Consider the following 19206-nt stretch of genomic DNA (forward strand, 5'->3'; position numbering starts at 1 on the left):
AGAAAAGTCTGTAAAAATGGCACTTTTGGTCACTGTGAGGCTTCCAAAAGTGGTTATTCAACATAGGGCACAATCCAATTGACATTTTGAATAATTTTTTCTACGGTGCAAAAATCTATTTTTTTATGAAAAACTATGACCCCAGACCTGTCGAACTTTCTCCAGATGGTCAGAAATGGTCATTTTTTTAATATTTAATCTTTTGACTGTAAATCACGATTGCATGTGAATGATCACTTTAAGAACTAAAATAAGTGTGTTTAGAGTCATTTTCCTGCCTGAAATTGGTCAAAATAGAAGCTTCTTAGTAGGAGGAAACGTCTGTAAAAATAGAAATTTTTGTCACTGTCAGGCTTTAAAAAGTGGTTATTCAACATGAGGCACAATCCAAATTGACATTTTGAATAATTTTTTCTACAGTCCAAAAAATCAATTGTCTGATGAAAAACGATGTTCCCAGACCTGTCGAGTTTTCTCCAGATAGTCAGAAATGGTCATTTTTTAATGTTTAATGTTTTGACTGTAAATGTCCATTACACGTAAATTATCACTTTTGGAACTAAAATAAGTGTGTTTGGAGTCATTTTCCTTCCCGAAATTGGTCAAAATAGAAGCTTCTGAGTGAGAGGACAAGTTTATGAAAATGGCAATTTTTGTCACTGTGAGGCTTTAAAAAGTGGTTATTCAACATGAGGCACAATCCAATTGAAATTTTGAATCAGTTTTTTCTACAGTCCAAAAAATCAATTTTCTGATGAAGAAACGATGACCCCAGACCTGTCGAACTTTCTGCAGATGATCAGAAATGGTCATTTTTTAATGTTTAAACTCATGACTGTAATTGACCAGTGCATGTGAATTATCACTTTTGGAACTAAAATAAGTGTGTTTGGAGTCATTTTCTTGCCTGAAATTGGTCGAAATAGAAGCTTCTGAGTAGGAAGAAAAGTCTGTAAAAATGTCACTTTTGGTCACTGTGAGGTTTCCAAAAGTGGTTATTCAACATAGGGCACAATCCCATTGACATTTTGAATAATTGTTTCTACGGTGCAAAAATCTATTTTTTTATGAAAAACTATGACCCCAGACCTGTCGAACTTTCTCCAGGTGCTCAGAAATGGTAATTTTTTAATATTTAATCTTTTGACTGTAAATCACGATTGCATGTGAATGATCACTTTAAGAACTAAAATATGTGTGTTTAGAGTCATTTTCCTGCCCGAAATTGGTCAAAATAGAAGCTTCTGAGTAGGAGGAAAAGTCTGTAAAAATGGCAATTTTGGTCACTGTGAGGCTTTAAAAAGTGGTTATTCAACATGAGGCACAATCCAATTGAAATTTTGAATCATTTTTGCTACAGTCCAAAAAATCAATTTTCTGACGAAAATTGATGACCCCAGACCTGTCGAACTTTCTCCAGATGGTCAGAAATGGTCATTTTTTAAAGTTTAAACTCATGACTGTAATTGACCAGTGCATGTGAATTATCACTTTTGGAACTAAAATAAGTGTGTTTGGAGTCATTTTCTTGCCTGAAATTGGTCGAAATAGAAGCCTCTGAGTAGGAATAAAAGTCTGTAAAAATGGCACTTTTGGTCACTGTGAGGCTTCCAAAAGTGGTTATTCAACATAGGGCACAATCCAATTGACATTTTGAATAATTTTTTCTACGGTGCAAAAATCAATTTTTTTATGAAAAACTATGACCCCAGACCTGTCGAACTTTCTCCAGATGGTCAGAAATGGTCATTTTTTAATGTTTAAACTCATGACTGTAATTGACCAGTGCATGTGAATTATCACTTTTGGAACTAAAATAAGTGTGTTTGGAGTCATTTTCCTGCCCGAAATTGGTCAAAATAGAAGCTTCTGAGTAGGAAGAAAAGTCTGTAAAAATGGCACTTTTGGTCACTGTGAGGCTTTAAAAAGAGGTTATTCAACATGAGGCACAATCCAATTGACATTTTGAATTATTTTTTCTGCAGTGGAAAACAACAGTTTTCTGATGAAAATCAATGAAATTGTCATTTTTTAATGTTTAATCTCTTGACTGTAATTGACCAGTGCATGTGAATTATCACTTTTGGAACTAAAATAAGTGTGTTTGGAGTCATTTTCTTGCCTGAAATTGGTCAAAATAGAAGCTTCTGAGTAGGAAGAAAAGTCTGTAAAAATGGCACTTTTGGTCACTGTGAGGCTTCCAAAAGTGGTTATTCAACATAGGGCACAATCCAATTGACATTTTGAATAATTTTTTCTACGGTGCAAAAATCTATTTTTTTATAAAAAACTATGACCCCAGACCTATCGAACTTTCTCCAGATGGTCAGAAATGGTCCTTTTTTAATATTTAATCTTTTGACTGTAAATCACGAGTGCATGTGAATGATCACTTTAAGAACTAAAATAAGTGTGTTTAGAGTCATTTTCCTGCCCGAAATTGGTCAAAATAGAAGCTTCTGAGTAGGAGGAAAAGTCTGTAAAAATGGCAATTTTGGTCACTTTCAGACTTTAAAAAGTGGTTATTCAACACGAGGCACAATCCAAAAGACATTTTGAATAATCTTTTTTACAGTCCACAAAATCAATTTTCTTATGAAAAACGATGACCCCAGACCTGTCGAATTTTCGCCGGATGGTCAGAAATGGTCATTTTTTAATGTTTAATGTTTTGTTTGTAAATGTCCATTACACGTGAATTATCACTTTTGGAACTAAAATAAGTGTTTGGAGTAATTTTCCTTCACGAAATTGTTCAAAATAGAAGCTTCTGAGTGAGAGGACAAGTTTATAAAAATGGCAATTTTTGTCACTGTGAGGCTTTAAAAAGTGGTTATTCAACATGAGGCACAATCCAATTGACATTTTGAATAATTTTTTCTACACTCCAAAAAAATCAATTTTCTGATGAAAAATGTTGACCCCAGACCTGTCGAATTTTCTCCGGATGGTCAGAAATGGTAATTTTTTAATGTTTAATGTTTTGACTGTAAATGTCCATTGCACGTGAATTATAACTTTTGGAACTAAAAAAAGTGTGTTTGGAGTCATTTTCCTGCCTGAAATTGGTCAAAATAGAAGCTTCTCAGTAGGAGGAAAAATCTGTAAAAATGGAAATTTTTGTGACTGTCAGGCTTTAAAAAGTGGTTATTCAACATGAGGCACAATCCAAAAGACATTTTGAATGATTTTTTCTACAGTCCAAAAAATCAATTGTCTGATGAAAAACGATGTTCTCAGACCTGTCGAGTTTTCTCCAGATAGTCAGAAATGGTCATTTTTTAATGTTTAATGTTTTGACTGTAAATGTCCATTAGACATGAATTATCACTTTTGGAACTAAAATAAGTGTGTTTGGAGTCATTTTCCTGCCCGAAATTGGTCAAAATAGAAGCTTCTGAGTAGGAGGAAAAGTCTGTAAAAATGGCAATTTTGGTCACTGTGAGGCTTTAAAAAGTGGTTATTCAACATGAGGCACAATCCAATTGAAATTTTGAATCATTTTTGCTACAGTCCAAAAAATCAATTTTCTGATGAAAATTGATGACCCAAGACCTGTCGAACTTTCTCCAGATGGTCAGAAATGGTCATTTTTTAAAGTTTAAACTCATGACTGTAATTGACCAGTGCATGTGAATTATCACTTTTGGAACTAAAATAAGTGTGTTTGGAGTCATTTTCTTGCCTGAAATTGGTCGAAATAGAAGCCTCTGAGTAGGAATAAAAGTCTGTAAAAATGGCACTTTTGGTCACTGTGAGGCTTCCAAAAGTGGTTATTCAACATAGGGCACAATCCAATTGACATTTTGAATAATTTTTTCTACGGTGCAAAAATCTATTTTTTTATGAAAAACTATGACCCCAGACCTGTCGAACTTTCTCCAGATAGTCAGAAATGGTCATTTTTTTAATATTTAATCTTTTGACTGTAAATCACGATTGCATGTGAATGATCACTTTAAGAACTAAAATAAGTGTGTTTAGAGTCATTTTCCTGCCCGAAATTGGTCAAAATAGAAGCTTCTGAGTAGGAGGAAAAGTCTGTAAAAATGGCAATTTTGGTCACTGTGAGGCTTTAAAAAGTGGTTATTCAACATGAGGCACAATCCAATTGAAATTTTGAATCATTTTTGCTGCAGTCCAAAAAATCAATTTTCTGACGAAAATCGATGACCCCAGACCTGTCGAACTTTCTCCAGATGGTCAGAAATGGTCATTTTTTAATGTTTAAACTCATGACTGTAATTGACCAGTGCATGTGAATTATCACTTTTGGAACTAAAATAAGTGTGTTTGGAGTCATTTTCCTGCCCGAAATTGGTCAAAATAGAAGCTTCTGAGTAGGAAGAAAAGTCTGTAAAAATGGCACTTTTGGTCACTGTGAGGCTTTAAAAAGAGGTTATTCAACATGAGGCACAATCCAATTGACATTTTGAATTATTTTTTCTGCAGTGGAAAACAACAGTTTTCTGATGAAAATCAATGAAATTGTCATTTTTTAATGTTTAATCTCTTGACTGTAATTGACCAGTGCATGTGAATTATCACTTTTGGAACTAAAATAAGTGTGTTTGGAGTCATTTTCTTGCCTGAAATTGGTCAAAATAGAAGCTTCTGAGTAGGAAGAAAAGTCTGTAAAAATGGCACTTTTGGTCACTGTGAGGCTTCCAAAAGTGGTTATTCAACATAGGGCACAATCCAATTGACATTTTGAATAATTTTTTCTACGGTGCAAAAATCTATTTTTTTATAAAAAACTATGACCCCAGACCTATCGAACTTTCTCCAGATGGTCAGAAATGGTCCTTTTTTAATATTTAATCTTTTGACTGTAAATCACGAGTGCATGTGAATGATCACTTTAAGAACTAAAATAAGTGTGTTTAGAGTCATTTTCCTGCCCGAAATTGGTCAAAATAGAAGCTTCTGAGTAGGAGGAAAAGTCTGTAAAAATGGCAATTTTGGTCACTTTCAGACTTTAAAAAGTGGTTATTCAACACGAGGCACAATCCAAAAGACATTTTGAATAATCTTTTTTACAGTCCACAAAATCAATTTTCTTATGAAAAACGATGACCCCAGACCTGTCGAATTTTCGCCGGATGGTCAGAAATGGTCATTTTTTAATGTTTAATGTTTTGTTTGTAAATGTCCATTACACGTGAATTATCACTTTTGGAACTAAAATAAGTGTTTGGAGTAATTTTCCTTCACGAAATTGTTCAAAATAGAAGCTTCTGAGTGAGAGGACAAGTTTATAAAAATGGCAATTTTTGTCACTGTGAGGCTTTAAAAAGTGGTTATTCAACATGAGGCACAATGCAATTGACATTTTGAATAATTTTTTCTACACTCCAAAAAAATCAATTTTCTGATGAAAAATGTTGACCCCAGACCTGTCGAATTTTCTCCGGATGGTCAGAAATGGTAATTTTTTAATGTTTAATGTTTTGACTGTAAATGTCCATTGCACGTGAATTATAACTTTTGGAACTAAAAAAAGTGTGTTTGGAGTCATTTTCCTGCCTGAAATTGGTCAAAATAGAAGCTTCTCAGTAGGAGGAAAAATCTGTAAAAATGGAAATTTTTGTGACTGTCAGGCTTTAAAAAGTGGTTATTCAACATGAGGCACAATCCAAAAGACATTTTGAATGATTTTTTCTACAGTCCAAAAAATCAATTGTCTGATGAAAAACGATGTTCTCAGACCTGTCGAGTTTTCTCCAGATAGTCAGAAATGGTCATTTTTTAATGTTTAATGTTTTGACTGTAAATGTCCATTAGACATGAATTATCACTTTTGGAACTAAAATAAGTGTGTTTGGAGTCATTTTCCTGCCCGAAATTGGTCAAAATAGAAGCTTCTGAGTAGGAGGAAAAGTCTGTAAAAATGGCAATTTTGGTCACTGTGAGGCTTTAAAAAGTGGTTATTCAACATGAGGCACAATCCAATTGAAATTTTGAATCATTTTTGCTACAGTCCAAAAAATCAATTTTCTGACGAAAATTGATGACCCAAGACCTGTCGAACTTTCTCCAGATGGTCAGAAATGGTCATTTTTTAAAGTTTAAACTCATGACTGTAATTGACCAGTGCATGTGAATTATCACTTTTGGAACTAAAATAAGTGTGTTTGGAGTCATTTTCTTGCCTGAAATTGGTCGAAATAGAAGCCTCTGAGTAGGAATAAAAGTCTGTAAAAATGGCACTTTTGGTCACTGTGAGGCTTCCAAAAGTGGTTATTCAACATAGGGCACAATCCAATTGACATTTTGAATAATTTTTTCTACGGTGCAAAAATCAATTTTTTTATGAAAAACTATGACCCCAGACCTGTCGAACTTTCTCCAGATGGTCAGAAATGGTCATTTTTTTAATATTTAATCTTTTGACTGTAAATCACGATTGCATGTGAATGATCACTTTAAGAACTAAAATAAGTGTGTTTAGAGTCATTTTCCTGCCCGAAATTGGTCAAAATAGAAGCTTCTGAGTAGGAGGAAAAGTCTGTAAAAATGGCAATTTTGGTCACTGTGAGGCTTTAAAAAGTGGTTATTCAACATGAGGCACAATCCAATTGAAATTTTGAATCATTTTTGCTACAGTCCAAAAAATCAATTTTCTGACGAAAATCGATGACCCCAGACCTGTCGAACTTTCTCCAGATGGTCAGAAATGGTCATTTTTTAATGTTTAAACTCATGACTGTAATTGACCAGTGCATGTGAATTATCACTTTTGGAACTAAAATAAGTGTGTTTGGAGTCATTTTCCTGCCCGAAATTGGTCAAAATAGAAGCTTCTGAGTAGGAAGAAAAGTCTGTAAAAATGGCACTTTTGGTCACTGTGAGGCTTTAAAAAGAGGTTATTCAACATGAGGCACAATCCAATTGACATTTTGAATTATTTTTTCTGCAGTGGAAAACAACAGTTTTCTGATGAAAATCAATGAAATTGTCATTTTTTAATGTTTAATCTCTTGACTGTAATTGACCAGTGCATGTGAATTATCACTTTTGGAACTAAAATAAGTGTGTTTGGAGTCATTTTCTTGCCTGAAATTGGTCAAAATAGAAGCTTCTGAGTAGGAAGAAAAGTCTGTAAAAATGGCACTTTTGGTCACTGTGAGGCTTCCAAAAGTGGTTATTCAACATAGGGCACAATCCAATTGACATTTTGAATAATTTTTTCTACGGTGCAAAAATCTATTTTTTTATAAAAAACTATGACCCCAGACCTATCGAACTTTCTCCAGATGGTCAGAAATGGTCCTTTTTTAATATTTAATCTTTTGACTGTAAATCACGAGTGCATGTGAATGATCACTTTAAGAACTAAAATAAGTGTGTTTAGAGTCATTTTCCTGCCCGAAATTGGTCAAAATAGAAGCTTCTGAGTAGGAGGAAAAGTCTGTAAAAATGGCAATTTTGGTCACTTTCAGACTTTAAAAAGTGGTTATTCAACACGAGGCACAATCCAAAAGACATTTTGAATAATCTTTTTTACAGTCCACAAAATCAATTTTCTTATGAAAAACGATGACCCCAGACCTGTCGAATTTTCGCCGGATGGTCAGAAATGGTCATTTTTTAATGTTTAATGTTTTGTTTGTAAATGTCCATTACACGTGAATTATCACTTTTGGAACTAAAATAAGTGTTTGGAGTAATTTTCCTTCACGAAATTGTTCAAAATAGAAGCTTCTGAGTGAGAGGACAAGTTTATAAAAATGGCAATTTTTGTCACTGTGAGGCTTTAAAAAGTGGTTATTCAACATGAGGCACAATCCAATTGACATTTTGAATAATTTTTTCTACACTCCAAAAAAATCAATTTTCTGATGAAAAATGTTGACCCCAGACCTGTCGAATTTTCTCCGGATGGTCAGAAATGGTAATTTTTTAATGTTTAATGTTTTGACTGTAAATGTCCATTGCACGTGAATTATAACTTTTGGAACTAAAAAAAGTGTGTTTGGAGTCATTTTCCTGCCTGAAATTGGTCAAAATAGAAGCTTCTCAGTAGGAGGAAAAATCTGTAAAAATGGAAATTTTTGTGACTGTCAGGCTTTAAAAAGTGGTTATTCAACATGAGGCACAATCCAAAAGACATTTTGAATGATTTTTTCTACAGTCCAAAAAATCAATTGTCTGATGAAAAACGATGTTCTCAGACCTGTCGAGTTTTCTCCAGATAGTCAGAAATGGTCATTTTTTAATGTTTAATGTTTTGACTGTAAATGTCCATTAGACATGAATTATCACTTTTGGAACTAAAATAAGTGTGTTTGGAGTCATTTTCCTGCCCGAAATTGGTCAAAATAGAAGCTTCTGAGTAGGAGGAAAAGTCTGTAAAAATGGCAATTTTGGTCACTGTGAGGCTTTAAAAAGTGGTTATTCAACATGAGGCACAATCCAATTGAAATTTTGAATCATTTTTGCTACAGTCCAAAAAATCAATTTTCTGACGAAAATTGATGACCCAAGACCTGTCGAACTTTCTCCAGATGGTCAGAAATGGTCATTTTTTAAAGTTTAAACTCATGACTGTAATTGACCAGTGCATGTGAATTATCACTTTTGGAACTAAAATAAGTGTGTTTGGAGTCATTTTCTTGCCTGAAATTGTTCGAAATAGAAGCTTCTGAGTAGGAAGAAAAGTCTGTAAAAATGGCACTTTTGGTCACTGTGAGGCTTCCAAAAGTGGTTATTCAACATAGGGCACAATCCAATTGACATTTTGAATAATTTTTTCTACGGTGCAAAAATCTATTATTTTATGAAAAACTATGACCCCAGACCTGTCGAACTTTCTCCATATGGTCAGAAATGGTCATTTTTTTAATATTTAATCTTTTGACTGTAAATCACGATTGCATGTGAATGATCACTTTAAGAACTAAAATAAGTGTGCTTAGAGTCATTTTCCTGCCCGAAATTGGTCAAAATAGAAGCTTCTGAGTAGGAGGAAAAGTCTGTAAAAATGGCAATTTTGGTCACTGTCAGGCTTTAAAAAGTGGTTATTCAACATGAGGCACAATCCAATTGAAATTTAAAATCATTTTTGCTACAGTCCAAAAAATCAATTTTCTGGCGAAAATCGATGACCCCAGACCTGTCGAACTTTCTCCAGATGGTCAGAAATTGTAATTTTTTAATGTTTAATGTTTTGACTGTAAATGTCCATTGCACGTGAATTATAACTTTTGGAACTAAAAAAAGTGTGTTTGGAGTCATTTTCCTGCCCGAAATTGGTCAAAATAGAAGCTTCTTAGTAGGAGGAAAAGTCTGTAAAAATGGAAATTTTTGTCACTGTCAGGCTTTAAAAAGTGGTTATTCAACATGAGGCACAATCCAAAAGACATTTTGAATGATTTTTTCTACAGTCCAAAAAAATCAATTTTCTGATGAAAAATGATGACCCCAGACCTGTCGAGTTTTCTCCAGATAGTCAGAAATGGTCATTTTTTAATGTTTAATGTTTTGACTGTAAATGTCCATTACACGTAAATTATCACTTTTGGAACTAAAATAAGTGTGTTTGGAGTCATTTTCCTTCCCGAAATTGGTCAAAATAGAAGCTTCTGAGTGAGAGGACAAGTTTATGAAAATGGCAATTTTTGTCACTGTGAGGCTTTAAAAAGTGGTTATTCAACATGAGGCACAATCCAATTGAAATTTTGAATCAGTTTTTTCTACGGTGCAAAAATCTATTTTTTTATGAAAATCTATGACCCCAGACCTGTCGAACTTTCTCCAGATGGTCAGAAATGGTCATTTTTTAATATTTAATCTTTTGACTGTAAATCACGATTGCATGTGAATGATCACTTTAAGAACTAAAATAAGTGTGTTTAGAGTCATTTTCCTGCCCGAAATTGGTCAAAATAGAAGCTTCTGAGTAGGAGGAAAAGTCTGTAAAAATGGCAATTTTGGTCACTGTGAGGCTTTAAAAAGTGGTTATTCAACATGAGGCACAATCCAATTGAAATTTTGAATCATTTTTGCTACAGTCCAAAAAATCAATTTTCTGACGAAAATCGATGACCCCAGACCTGTCGAACTTTCTCCAGATGGTCAGAAATGGTCATTTTTTAATGTTTAAACTCATGACTGTAATTGACCAGTGCATGTGAATTATCACTTTTGGAACTAAAATAAGTGTGTTTGGAGTCATTTTCCTGCCCGAAATTGGTCAAAATAGAAGCTTCTGAGTAGGAAGAAAAGTCTGTAAAAATGGCACTTTTGGTCACTGTGAGGCTTTAAAAAGAGGTTATTCAACATGAGGCACAATCCAATTGACATTTTGAATTATTTTTTCTGCAGTGGAAAACAACAGTTTTCTGATGAAAAACGATGAAATTGTCATTTTTTAATGTTTAATCTCTTGACTGTAATTGACCAGTGCATGTGAATTATCACTTTTGGAACTAAAATAAGTGTGTTTGGAGTCATTTTCTTGCCTGAAATTGGTCAAAATAGAAGCTTCTGAGTAGGAAGAAAAGTCTGTAAAAATGGCACTTTTGGTCACTGTGAGGCTTCCAAAAGTGGTTATTCAACATAGGGCACAATCCAATTGACATTTTGAATAATTTTTTCTACGGTGCAAAAATCTATTTTTTTATAAAAAACTATGACCCCAGACCTATCGAACTTTCTCCAGATGGTCAGAAATGGTCCTTTTTTAATATTTAATCTTTTGACTGTAAATCACGAGTGCATGTGAATGATCACTTTAAGAACTAAAATAAGTGTGTTTAGAGTCATTTTCCTGCCCGAAATTGGTCAAAATAGAAGCTTCTGAGTAGGAGGAAAAGTCTGTAAAAATGGCAATTTTGGTCACTTTCAGGCTTTAAAAAGTGGTTATTCAACACGAGGCACAATCCAAAAGACATTTTGAATAATTTTTTCTACAGTCCACAAAATCAATTGTCTGATGAAAAACGATGATCCCAGACCTGTCGAATTTTCTCCAGATGGTCAGAAATGGTAATTTTTTAATGTTTAATGTTTTGACTGTAAATGTCCATTGCACGTGAATTATAACTTTTGGAACTAAAAAAAGTGTGTTTGGAGTCATTTTCCTGCCCGAAATTGGTCAAAATAGAAGCTTCTTAGTAGGACGAAAAGTCTGTAAAAATGGAAATTTTTGTCACTGTCAGGCTTTAAAAAGTGGTTATTCAACATGAGGCACAATCCAAAAGACATTTTGAATGATTTTTTCTACAGTCCAAAAAAATCAATTTTCTGATGAAAAATGATGACCCCAGACCTGTCGAATTTTCTCCGGATGGTCAGAAATGGTCATTTTTTAATGTTTAATGTTTTGACTGTAAATGTCCATTACACGTGAATTATCACTTTTGGAACTAAAATAAGTGTGTTTGGAGTCATTTTCTTGCCTGAAATCGGTCAAAATAGAAGCTTCTGAGTAGGAAGAAAAGTCTGTAAAAATGGCAATTTTGGTCACTGTGAGGCTTTAAAAAGTGGTTATTCAACATGAGGCACAATCCAATTGAAATTTTGAATCATTTTTGCTACAGTCCAAAAAATCAATTTTCTGACGAAAATCGATGACCCCAGACCTGTCGAACTTTCTCCAGATGGTCAGAAATGGTCATTTTTTAATGTTTAAACTCATGACTGTAATTGACCAGTGCATGTGAATTATCACTTTTGGAACTAAAATAAGAGAGTTTGGAGTCATTTTCCTGCCCGAAATTGGTCAAAATAGAAGCTTCTGAGTAGGAAGAAAAGTCTGTAAAAATGGCACTTTTGGTCACTGTGAGGCTTTAAAAAGAGGTTATTCAACATGAGGCACAATCCAATTGACATTTTGAATTATTTTTTCTGCAGTTGAAAACATCAGTTTTCTGATGAAAAACGATGAAATTGTCATTTTTTAATGTTTAATCTTTTGACTGTAAATGTCCATTGCACGTGAATTATCACTTTTGGAACTAAAATAAGAGAGTTTGGAGTCATTTTCCTGCCCGAAATTGGTCAAAATAAAAGCTTCTTAGTAGGAGGAAAAATCTGTAAAAATTGAAATTTTTGTCACTGTCACTGTGAGGCTTTAAAAAGTGGTTATTCAACATGAGGCATAATCCAATTGACATTTTGAATAACTTTTTCTACACTCCAAAAAAATCAATTTTCTGATGAAAAATGATGACCCCAGACCTGTCGAATTTTCTCCGGATGGTCAGAAATGGTCATTTTTTAATGTTTAATGTTTTTACTGTAAATGTCCATTGCACGTGAATTATAACTTTTGGAACTAAAAAAAAGTGTGTTTGGATTCTTTTTCCTGCCTGAAATTGGTCAAAATAGAAGCTTCTTAGTAGGAGGAAACGTCTGTAAAAATAGAAATTTTTGTCACTGTCAGGCTTTAAAAAGTGGTTATTCAACATGAGGCACAATCCAAATTGACATTTTGAATAATTTTTTCTACAGTCCAAAAAATCAATTGTCTGATGAAAAACGATGTTCCCAGACCTGTCGAGTTTTCTCCAGATAGTCAGAAATGGTCATTTTTTAATGTTTAATGTTTTGACTGTAAATGTCCATTACACGTAAATTATCACTTTTGGAACTAAAATAAGTGTGTTTGGAGTCATTTTCCTTCCCGAAATTGGTCAAAATAGAAGCTTCTGAGTAGGAGGAAAAGTCTGTAAAAATGGCAATTTTGGTCACTGTGAGGCTTTAAAAAGTGGTTATTCAACATGAGGCACAATCCAATTGAAATTTTGAATCATTTTTGCTACAGTCCAAAAAATCAATTTTCTGACGAAAATTGATGACCCCAGACCTGTCGAACTTTCTCCAGATGGTCAGAAATGGTAATTTTTTAAAGTTTAAACTCATGACTGTAATTGACCAGTGCATGTGAATTATCACTTTTGGAACTAAAATAAGTGTGTTTGGAGTCATTTTCTTGCCTGAAATTGGTCGAAATAGAAGCTTCTGAGTAGGAAGAAAAGTCTGTAAAAATGGCACTTTTGGTCACTGTGAGGCTTCCAAAAGTGGTTATTCAACATAGGGCACAATCCAATTGACATTTTGAATAATTTTTTCTACGGTGCAAAAATCTATTTTTTTATGAAAAACTATGACCCCAGACCTGTCGAACTTTCTCCAGATGGTCAGAAATGGTCATTTTTTTAATATTTAATCTTTTGACTGTAAATCACGATTGCATGTGAATGATCACTTTAAGAACTAAAATAAGTGTGTTTAGAGTCATTTTCCTGCCCGAAATTGGTCAAAATAGAAGCTTCTGAGTAGGAGGAAAAGTCTGTAAAAATGGCAATTTTGGTCACTGTGAGGCTTTAAAAAGTGGTTATTCAACATGAGGCACAATCCAAAAGACATTTTGAATGATTTTTTCTACAGTCCAAAAAATCAATTGTCTGATGAAAAACGATGTTCCCAGACCTGTCGAGTTTTCTCCAGATAGTCAGAAATGGTCATTTTTTAATGTTTAATGTTCTGACTGTAAATGTCCATTAGACATGAATTATCACTTTTGGAACTAAAATAAGTGTGTTTGGAGTCATTTTCTTGCCTAAAATTGGTCGAAATAGAAGCTTCTGTGTAGGAAGAAAAGTCTGTAAAAATGGCACTTTTGGTCACTGTGAGGCTTCGAAAAGTGGTTATTCAACATAGGGCACAATCCAATTGACATTTTGAATATTTTTTCTACTGTGAAAAAACTATTTTTTTATGAAAAACTATGACCCCAGACCTGTCGAACTTTCTCCAGATGGTCAGAAATGGTAATTTTTTAATATTTAATCTTTTGACTGTAAATCACGATTGCATGTGAATGATCACTTTAAGAACTAAAATAAGTGTGTTTAGAGTCATTTTCCCTACCCGAAATTGGTCAAAATAGAAGCTTCTGAGTAGGGGGAAAAGTCTGTAAAAATGGCAATTTTGGTCACTGTGAGGCTTTAAAAAGTGGTTATTCAACATGAGGCACAATCCAATTGAAATTTTGAATCATTTTTGCTACAGTCCAAAAAATCAATTTTCTGACGAAAATCGATGACCCCAGACCTGTCGAACTTTCTCCAGATGGTCAGAAATGGTCATTTTTTAATGTTTAAACTCATGACTGTAATTGACCAGTGCATGTGAATTATCACTTTTGGAACTAAAATAAGTGTGTTTGGAGTCATTTTCCTGCCCGAAATTGGTCAAAATAGAAGCTTCTGAGTAGGAAGAAAAGTCTGTAAAAATGGCACTTTTGGTCACTGTGAGGCTTTAAAAAGTGGTTATTCAACATGAGGCACAATCCAATTGACATTTTGAATTATTTTTTCTGCAGTGGAAAACAACAGTTTTCTGATGAAAAACGATGAAATTGTCATTTTTTAATGTTTAATCTCTTGACTGTAATTGACCAGTGCATGTGAATTATCACTTTTGGAACTAAAATAAGTGTGTTTGGAGTCATTTTCTTGCCTGAAATTGGTCAAAATAGAAGCTTCTGAGTAGGAAGAAAAGTCTGTAAAAATGGCACTTTTGGTCACTGTGAGGCTTCCAAAAGTGGTTATTCAACATAGGGCACAATCCAATTGACATTTTGAATAATTTTTTCTACGGTGCAAAAATCTATTTTTTTATAAAAAACTATGACCCCAGACCTATCGAACTTTCTCCAGATGGTCAGAAATGGTCCTTTTTTAATATTTAATCTTTTGACTGTAAATCACGAGTGCATGTGAATGATCACTTTAAGAACTAAAATAAGTGTGTTTAGAGTCATTTTCCTGCCCGAAATTGGTCAAAATAGAAGCTTCTGAGTAGGAGGAAAAGTCTGTAAAAATGGCAATTTTGGTCACTTTCAGGCTTTAAAAAGTGGTTATTCAACACGAGGCACAATCCAAAAGACATTTTGAATAATTTTTTTTACAGTCCACAAAATCAATTTTCTTTTGAAAAACGATGACCCCAGACCTGTTGAATTTTCGCCGGATGGTCAGAAATGGTCATTTTTTAATGTTTAATGTTTTGACTGTTAATGTCCATTACACGTGAATTATCACTTTTGGAACTAAAATAAGTGTTTGGAGTAATTTTCCTTCACGAAATTGTTCAAAATAGAAGCTTCTGAGTGAGAGGACAAGTTTATAAAAATGGCAATTTTTGTCACTGTGAGGCTTTAAAAAGTGGTTATTCAACATGAGGCACAATCCAATTGACATTTTGAATAATTTTTTCTACACTCCAAAAAAATCAATTTTCTGATGAAAAATGTTGACCCCAGACCTGTCGAATTTTCTCCGGATGGTCAGAAATGGTAATTTTTTAATGTTTAATGTTTTGACTGTAAATGTCCATTGCACGTGAATTATAACTTTTGGAACTAAAAAAAGTGTGTTTGGAGTCATTTTCCTGCCCGAAATTGGTCAAAATAGAAGCTTCTTAGTAGGAGGAAAAGTCTGTAAAAATGGAAATTTTTGTGACTGTCAGGCTTTAAAAAGTGGTTATTCAACATGAGGCACAATCCAAAAGACATTTTGAATGATTTTTTCTACAGTCCAAAAAATCAATTGTCTGATGAAAAACGATGTTCCCAGACCTGTCGAGTTTTCTCCAGATAGTCAGAAATGGTCATTTTTTAATGTTTAATGTTTTGACTGTAAATGTCCATTAGACATGAATTATCACTTTTGGAACTAAAATAAGTGTGTTTGGAGTCATTTTCCTTCCCGAAATTGGTCAAAATAGAAGCTTCTGAGTGAGAGGACAAGTTTATAAAAATGGCAATTTTTGTCACTGTGAGGCTTTAAAAAGTGGTTATTCAACATGAGGCACAATCCAATTGAAATTTTGAATCAGTTTTTTCTACAGTCCAAAAAATCAATTTTCTGATGAAGAAACGATGACCCCAGACCTGTCGAACTTTCTCCAGATGATCAGAAATGGTCATTTTTTAATGTTTAATCTCTTGACTGTAATAGACCAGTGCATGTGAATTATCACTTTTGGAACTAAAATAAGTGTGTTTGGAGTCATTTTCTTGCCTGAAATTGGTCAAAATAGAAGCTTCTGAGTAGGAAGAAAAGTCTGCAAAAATGGCACTTTTGGTCACTATGAGGCTTCCAAAAGTGGTTATTCAACATAGGGCACAATCCAATTGACATTTTGAATAATTTTTTCTACGGTGCAAAAATCTATTTTTTTATGAAAATCTATGACCCCAGACCTGTCGAACTTTCTCCAGATGGTCAGAAATGGTCATTTTTTAATATTTAATCTTTTGACTGTAAATCACGATTGCATGTGAATGATCACTTTAAGAACTAAAATGTTATGTTATGTTATATGCTTTTATATAGCGCACGGATGCCGCAGCAAAGTGGCGTCCCGGCGCTTATGGAGAATAGTAAACACAACACGACAAAAGATAAAAGAGATGGACCTAAATTGTGGTGAAAAGAAAAGTTTTAAGAGCCTTTCTAAAAGGAAGCAACTCAGGGATGGAGCGCAAAGGGGCAGGCAGAGAATTCCAAAGAGTGGCCGCCAAAACTGAGAAAGAGCGTCCACCCATCCTAGATTTTTGGAAGCGTGGCACGATGGCCAAATTAGCTCCAGCAGAGCGGAGAGCTCTGGCAGGAACATAGTGCTGGATAGTCTGTGCAAGGATGGGTGGGGAGGCTGCTTTGAGAATCTTAAAAGTTAAGCAGAGAGCTTTAAACTTAATTCTGTGTTTAGAGTCATTTTCCTGCCCAAAATTGGTCAAAATAGAAGCTTCTGAGTAGGAGGAAAAGTCTGTAAAAATGGCAATTTTGGTCACTGTCAGGCTTTAAAAAGTGGTTATTCAACATGAGGCACAATCCAATTGAAATTTTAAATCATTTTTGCTACAGTCCAAAAAATCAATTTTCTGATGAAAATCGATGACCCCAGACCTGTCGAACTTTCTCCAGATGGTCAGAAATGGTCATTTTTTAATGTTTAATGTTTTGACTGTAAATGTCCATTACACGTGAACTATCACTTTTGGAACTAAAATAAGTATTTGGAGTAATTTTCCTTCACGAAATTGTTCAAAATACAAGCTTCTGAGTGAGAGGACAAGTTTATAAAAATGGCAATTTTTGTCACTGTGAGGCTTTAAAAAGTGGTTATTCAACATGAGGCACAATTCAATTGACATTTTGAATAATTTTTTCTACACTCCAAAAAAATCAATTTTCTGATGAAAAATGATGACCTCAGACCTGTCGAATTTTCTCTGGATGGTCAGAAATGGTCATTTTTAATGTTTAATGTTTTGACTGTAAATGTCCATTGCATGTGAATTATAACTTTTGGAACTAAAATAAGTGTGTTTGGAGTCATTTTCCTGCCCGAAATTGGTCAAAATAGAACCTTCTTAGTAGGAGGAAAAGTCTGTAAAAATGGAAATTTTTGTCACTGTCAGGCTGTAATAAGTGGTTATTCAACATGAGGCACAATCCAAAAGACATTTTGAATAATTTTTTCTACAGTCCAAAAAATCAATTGTCTGATGAAAAACGATGATCCCAGACCTGTCGAATTTTCTCCAGATGGTCAGAAATTGTAATTTTTTAATGTTTAATGTTTTGACTGTAAATGTCCATTGCACGTGAATTATAACTTTTGGAACTAAAAAAAGTGTGTTTGGAGTCATTTTCCTGCCCGAAATTGGTCAAAATAGAAGCTTCTTAGTAGGAGGAAAAGTCTGTAAAAATGGAAATTTTTGTCACTGTCAGGCTTTAAAAAGTGGTTATTCAACATGAGGCACAATCCAAAAGACATTTTGAATGATTTTTTCTACAGTCCAAAAAATCAATTGTCTGATGAAAAACGATGTTCCCAGACCTGTCGAGTTTTCTCCAGATAGTCAGAAATGGTCATTTTTTAATGTTTAATGTTCTGACTGTAAATGTCCATTAGACGTGAATTATCACTTTTGGAACTAAAATAAGTGTGTTTGGAGTCATTTTCCTTTCCGAAATTGGTCAAAATAAAAGCTTCTGAGTGAGAGGACAAGTTTATAAAAATGGCAATTTTTGTCACTGTGAGGCTTTAAAAAGTGGTTATTCAACATGAGGCACAATCCAATTGAAATTTTGAATCAGTTTTTTCTACAGTCCAAAAAATCAATTTTCTGATGAAGAAACGATGACCCCAGACCTGTCGAACTTTCTCCAGATGATCAGAAATGGTCATTTTTTAATGTTTAATCTCTTGACTGTAATTGACCATTGCATGTGAATTATCACTTTTGGAACTAAAATAAGTGTGTTTGGAGTCATTTTCTTGCCTGAAATTGGTCAAAATAGAAGCTTCTGTGTAGGAAGAAAAGTCTGTAAAAATGGCACTTTTGGTCACTGTGAGGCTTCCAAAAGTGGTTATTCAACATAGGGCACAATCCAATTGACATTTTGAATAATTTTTTCTACGGTGCAAAAATCTATTTTTTTATGAAAAACTATGACCCCAGACCTGTCGAACTTTCTCCAGATGGTCAGAAATGGTCATTTTTTAATATTTAATCTTTTGACTGTAAATCACGATTGCATGTGAATGATCACTTTAAGAACTAAAATAAGTGTATTTAGAGTCATTTTCCTGCCCGAAATTGGTCAAAATAGAAGCTTCTGAGTAGGAGGAAAAGTCTGTAAAAATGGCAATTTTGGTCACTGTCAGGCTTTAAAAAGTGGTTATTCAACATGAGGCACAATCCAATTGAAATTTTAAATCATTTTTGCTACAGTCCAAAAAATCAATTTTCTGACGAAAATCGATGACACCAGACCTGTCGAACTTTCTCCAGATGGTCAGAAATGGTCATTTTTTAATGTTTAATCTTTTGACTGTAAATGTCCATTGCACGTGAATTATAACTTTTGGAACTAAAATAAGTGTGTTTGGAGTCATTTTCCTTCCCGAAATTGGTCAAAATAGAAGCTTCTGAGCAGGAAGAAAAGTCTGTAAAAATTGTAATTTTTGTCACTTTGAGGCTTTAAAAAGTGGTTATTCAACATGAGGCATAATCCAAAAGACATTTTGAATAATTTTTTCTACAGTCCAAAAAATCAATTGTCCGATGAAAAACGATGATCCCAGACCTGTCGAATTTTCTCCAGATGGTCAGAAATGGTCATTTTTTAATGTTTAATGTTTTGACTGTAAATGTCCATTACACGTGAATTATCACTTTTT

General features: G+C 33.8%; 1 protein-coding gene across 1 annotated transcript in view; it reads left to right on the plus strand.

Moving 5' to 3' along the window:
- Positions 1 to 16634, plus strand: part of LOC146857084 (uncharacterized) — a 47120-nt gene extending 30486 nt beyond the window's left edge. Inside the window, exon 3 of the mRNA XM_085647019.1 lies at positions 16477 to 16634. Within this exon, the coding sequence (XP_085503145.1) occupies positions 16477 to 16634 (158 nt within the window). The remainder of the gene's footprint in view (positions 1 to 16476) is intronic.
- The last annotated feature ends 2572 nt before the right edge of the window (positions 16635 to 19206 follow it).

Source organism: Triturus cristatus, chromosome 3_2 (genome assembly GCF_964204655.1).
Source record: "Triturus cristatus chromosome 3_2, aTriCri1.1, whole genome shotgun sequence".
NCBI classification, from domain to species: domain Eukaryota; kingdom Metazoa; phylum Chordata; class Amphibia; order Caudata; family Salamandridae; genus Triturus; species Triturus cristatus.